This window comes from Empidonax traillii, unplaced genomic scaffold, assembly GCF_003031625.1.
Source record: "Empidonax traillii isolate 1590-97213 ecotype Southwest subspecies unplaced genomic scaffold, ASM303162v1 scaffold1231:size149244, whole genome shotgun sequence".
NCBI lineage: Eukaryota > Metazoa > Chordata > Aves > Passeriformes > Tyrannidae > Empidonax > Empidonax traillii.
Window position 1 is genome coordinate 31,714 of NW_020956424.1, and position 4,913 is coordinate 36,626.

At 38.0% G+C, this 4,913-nt stretch overlaps 1 protein-coding gene across 1 annotated transcript in view; it reads right to left on the minus strand.

Moving 5' to 3' along the window:
* Positions 1 to 630: 630 nt before the first annotated feature.
* Positions 631 to 4,913, minus strand: part of ARL13B (ADP ribosylation factor like GTPase 13B) — a 34,712-nt gene continuing 30,429 nt past the window's right edge. The window contains 3 exon segments of the mRNA XM_027905994.1: positions 631 to 1,386; positions 4,022 to 4,090; positions 4,504 to 4,620. Coding sequence (XP_027761795.1) covers positions 1,310 to 1,386; positions 4,022 to 4,090; positions 4,504 to 4,620 — 263 coding nt within the window. The 3' untranslated portion in view covers positions 631 to 1,309.

A 4,913-nucleotide genomic window follows, 5' to 3' on the forward strand; every position in this document is an offset into this window, starting at 1 on the left:
TCCTGAAGTAATCTGGGATTAGCATGCTATTGGAGATGGGGATTGATAGAAAATAATCAATAATCAAATACTGCTTCTTTGAAGAAACCCTTAGAATGGGGGTTTCATCCTTACTAAGTGGCATAACAATACACTTTACACAAGACACCAATTGTTGTCTCCAACAGAAGAGGAAAAACATTTCAACAGAAATATATCAAATTGTAGCCTTTGTTGTTTATTTATCACTTGTATGGGATTTTTTTTTTAATTTCACCTAGATAAACACACTACATGGAAGTATTATTGAACTCCTCCAAACCCTGGTGTGTCTTTAGTTTTCAAGATGGTGTGTTAGTGTTCTCGAGATTAAAATCTCCACAGGGTTTCTCTGCATGTTGGTTGAGTCAGTTTTCCATCAAAACACCTGACTCAGTTAGTGCCAAACTACCACTAGGAGCAATTTCCTTGCATGTTGTAGTAGTCAATACAATATCCAACTCAATCCTCTTTTCCACAGAATTTACCACCTATGTCAGGTTCAGTTAACAAACTAAAGAAAAAAAACAGGTAAGAAAATTTTCAGACGGTTCAAATAGCAATGTTTTGTATAAAATGGAGTTATTTAAAACTTCCTGTCTTATCCCTTGCTTCAGGTTGCCAGAAATATAAAATATTCCATCTGGTAGTGCAATCCCTAATCAAGGGGCTCTGCTACTGGAAGAGTCAAACACCCTGTATTGGTATGAACTTGACCATCAGCTTCCTAATGCTTTCAAGGTATCCCTTGATTGGTAGCAGGAACACAGACCCACTCAGACTGCCAAATCATTTAATAAAAAGGTAGAAAAATAGACTCAATCTTTGTTTAGCCTTTCTAGAGTCACCCTATCATACAACCAATCTTACAAAATAATTTATCAGCTGGGAAAAAAAAATACCAACAACTGCACAGCACCTGGAGGAAGGTCTCGATGGGAAGGTACAAATCCAGTCATCTTGAAGCTGGTTTTCTTCAGGTTTAGGGATATGTATTTTCACAAGGAAATCCTCAATGCCATGTTCACATGAACAGCCATGGACACACAGACCTGTTTGATTTATTCAGCCACTGAAGGCTGAAGCAGCGCTGGTGACGTGGAACGACAAAGTCTGATCAACTCAGTCGGACAGAACCAACTCCAGATTTAATTGTCACCAAGTTCTTCTGCAACGTGCTGAGAAAGTGTCACTTGAAAAATGTTTCCTTCAAGGGCAACAGAAAAAAATAAATGTTTCTGAGGGAATTGTTTTGTTTGGTGGTTTTAAACTGTGTTTGTTTGGGATCCAGTCAAGCAATGACATCGTGGGTGTCACTGTTGGGTCTCTGGCGGAGACTCAGCGGGGGCAGAGGCTTTCCATAGAAACCTGTGCCAGAAATTCCAGGGAAGAAAAACACAGCAATCTGTCACCCAAAGGGTTTTTACAGGTGGGAAATTCTTGCTGCCTTTCATGGAAGCTGGGTAGTCTACAGGTTAAGAGCTAATTGCTACAAACAACTTTCAAACCTAATTAATCTCTAGAGGGAAGTATCAGACAAAAGAGGGTCTCATTCCATTTTGTTATCCAGGCAGCAGCATTTGCAAGATCAAGCCCAAAGGTGATCTGTAAACATCCCAAAAATAGGAAATGAGAAATCCAAAGTGTGCAAACAACAGCTGAAAAGATCCCGTATCAAAATGTGAATGTTGCTGTAGGCAAGTTTTCATTGCAATACAGTTTTAAGTGACAGCAACACTATGCAGCATCCAAAATTTGGGGACCATTGGTGCAGGGCATTTATCTTGCAAGCCACACTAACTTTCTAAAAGAACTATATTAAGAATTTAAAAAAAACACCTGCAGCATTTTCTTTTGTCAATAAAGGAGTTTAAAGTAGTAAAACTGCTCAAGACAAAGTCAATAAGTACATCACAAGAGAGCAACAACTATTCTCAAACCTCTCTCATTGATATAAAAGAAAAACAACAACCATGCAGATGGGTACATGCAAAGCATTTCCCAAGCAAAATAATGTGAGAGATGGTAAGAGGAAACAGGTAGAAATCAAAGATTAAAAAAAGCAGCTTTTTGAAGCATTCCAATCTCAGTTTGGTTTATACAGACCATCTCTTCCCCAGCAAAGCCTTGATGGCCTGCCAACACAAAATTCAGCTTTCATAAATCAGAATTTCCCAAGGAGAATATATTCCACTTGTTCTACGTGGGCAATAACTGAAAATTGCACTCCTGAGCTGGAATTACCAAAAGCAAACCAGGTGGATTGCACTGCTCTAAGACTGTGGAGGTGTCTGCAGGATCAAGGGTTTAGTTGTCCTTCCATTTGATCAGCAAAATGAAGGCAAATCAAACCCTGTACAATGGATGGTTTTATTAATCAATTGATAAATTTCTTGAGATCTGCCAGACCACTTTAGGACTGACAGATCATTTCACCTCCTAGATTGGAAGAGGTTTATTATTCTTGCAAATGTATCCTCCACTGACAATAAACAGACACTCATTACCTGATGTTGGGCCAGAATTATCAGTATGACTGGAAAAATTGCAGTCTTTAGTGAAATAAATGTATAATGCAAGATTTATACGATTGACTCTACTGCCTGTTAAAAGCCAATATAACCAGCTAAGAATGACACAAAAATGACTCAATATATACATTAAATAGCCTGCTCATCAACACTTCAATTATCCAGACTGCATAATTAAGACAGAGTTATAGGTCTGAGAAAGCCCAGCATTAAAACCAGACCTCTGGAGGTTGTTTCAGCCTCACACTACCTGAATTTTACGTATTTCAGCATCAAGAACGACCAAATATCTGCCACTTTCAAAAAAAAAAAAATTAAGGCAAAACCAAGGGATTTCTTACTAATCCCCTTACTGAGAAGTATCTCTACTAGTCTCTCTACTTGTACTGCAAATTGTTCCTTCAAGCTATTGATATAAATTAATCATGAAACCAACAGGGAAATAAAAATGCCTTTTAACCTCTGGGTAAGAGATCCCTACCAACATATTTTCTATTTTCTAGTGTTTGCTTCCAAATTCACTGGGTTTCTCTTTGTTCCCACCTCTTGCTACCAAAATGCAACAGAGAAAAACTGCAATTCCCTTTCTTCCCCTCCCTACCTCTTCATCTGGTTTTTCTCTCTTGCAGCCTCCTCTCTATGTGCCTTTAAAAAAAAGAGCAAGATGGGTTTATGATTAAGATAACAAATGACATTTTACACACATGAATCTTATTCCTGTAAGGAATAAATATCTTGGGTTTAGAAATCTTATCTCCCCTTTAGGCAGCTTTTGATTCTTTGGCAGAAAAGTTCCATGTTCTGTTGTTTCAGAATTTCACAGGATAAGAGTTCAATTAATTCAAGTCAGGGTAACTACAGCCACAGCTCCTTTCTCTGAAAGTTTCTCAATTCATGTTCTTTTGATTCCATTTGAACAAGTGTTCTCATTGCTTTAGTTTGCTTGTTCTCCCCTCACACTACTCCAGATGTCTCCATGTTCACTCGGCTGTTCAAAATCTGAACAATAAAAATGTAAGAAAAACAAAGGAATTGCCACCTAAAACTCAGACAAAAAAATGCAGTGTGAGCATATGAAAAACAATCTTTCAGGACCTTCCAAAATTAGAAAACAGCCATTACTGAGGCAAGAAATCAAGAATCTGCCTACTTCACCTTGGTATTTCCAGTTATTTAGGTACTGCTGCTATGCAAATAACTTCAGATCATTCAGTGCACCTGATATCCCCAGCCATCTGAAACTTTATAAGGGAATCTCAGAGAACTTTCTTGTCCATTAAAATAAAAAAAAAAAGAAGACTTGAAAAATCAAAAAGATGCTTTCTACTAAGCAAAAGGTTTAGGGTTTGGTCAGTGAAAATTAGAATTAAGACATTAAAAAAAAAAAAGATGAAGCATGAACTGAATGCAGAAGTGAATGAACAATGGAGAATGCTTTCAAAAAGTACAAAACCCAAAATACTTTCAATTACCAGCACGATGTGTTTCCCCAAGGGGCTCAAGTTTTCCAAGTCTAGGAAGTTTGGGAGTTCCCCAGCCAACTGAAGGAAAACAAAGACTGTCAAAACATGCCAGGAGTGCTCTGGATTCTGAGGAACTGCCCAGAAAGCAGCTCCTTTTGGGGGAAGTCAAAGCATTTCAGGTATGCAATATATTGCATCCAGGGGGAAGAGCTATGGAACCCTTTGAAAAGAATTGATTTACCCTTAGATACTCAGCATTTTAATCACTTTTTTGGGAGTGGTCAAGTTTCTGACTCCCTTTTTGGGAGAATAATGTCTTCCGCCACAGAACAGGCCAAATAATAGTGCTGGAAGTTCTTCTCATGAAGTGGGAAACTGCACCAAAGATTTGCTAGAGAGAGATCATTCCAGTTTCATCATTCCAAGGGAATATTTTCAAGGATTAACAACCACAGACTGAGCCATCAGTTCCTGGTTGTCAGTACACTCACCTGCTGGAAGTGCTGCTGCTGGTGGTGGATTTTTGGGAAGAGAATCCTCTGAATTAATAGGTTCTACTCTGTGGCCCCTTTTTAACTTTGGTTTTTTACTTTTTTTCTTGCTGTTATCTATGGCAAACAGAAATCAAACATTACATCTCAGACACTTCTATTCAGAGAATATCTTAGATCATCTTCTAAAACAATTATTGAGGAGATACATCAGGGTTTTCAGTCCAAAATTATGCACAAAATGATGGGAAATGTAAAAGTTAGATGGCATTTTGCTACAGAAAATAATCTTTAAGCATAAAATATTGCAAACTCTATGTTTCCATAACGAAATTCAACTTAGTTGAGTCCTGTTGGAAAGTGGACTGCATCTCTGATGATGATAAGAAAACAAACCCACTTTCAGCTGC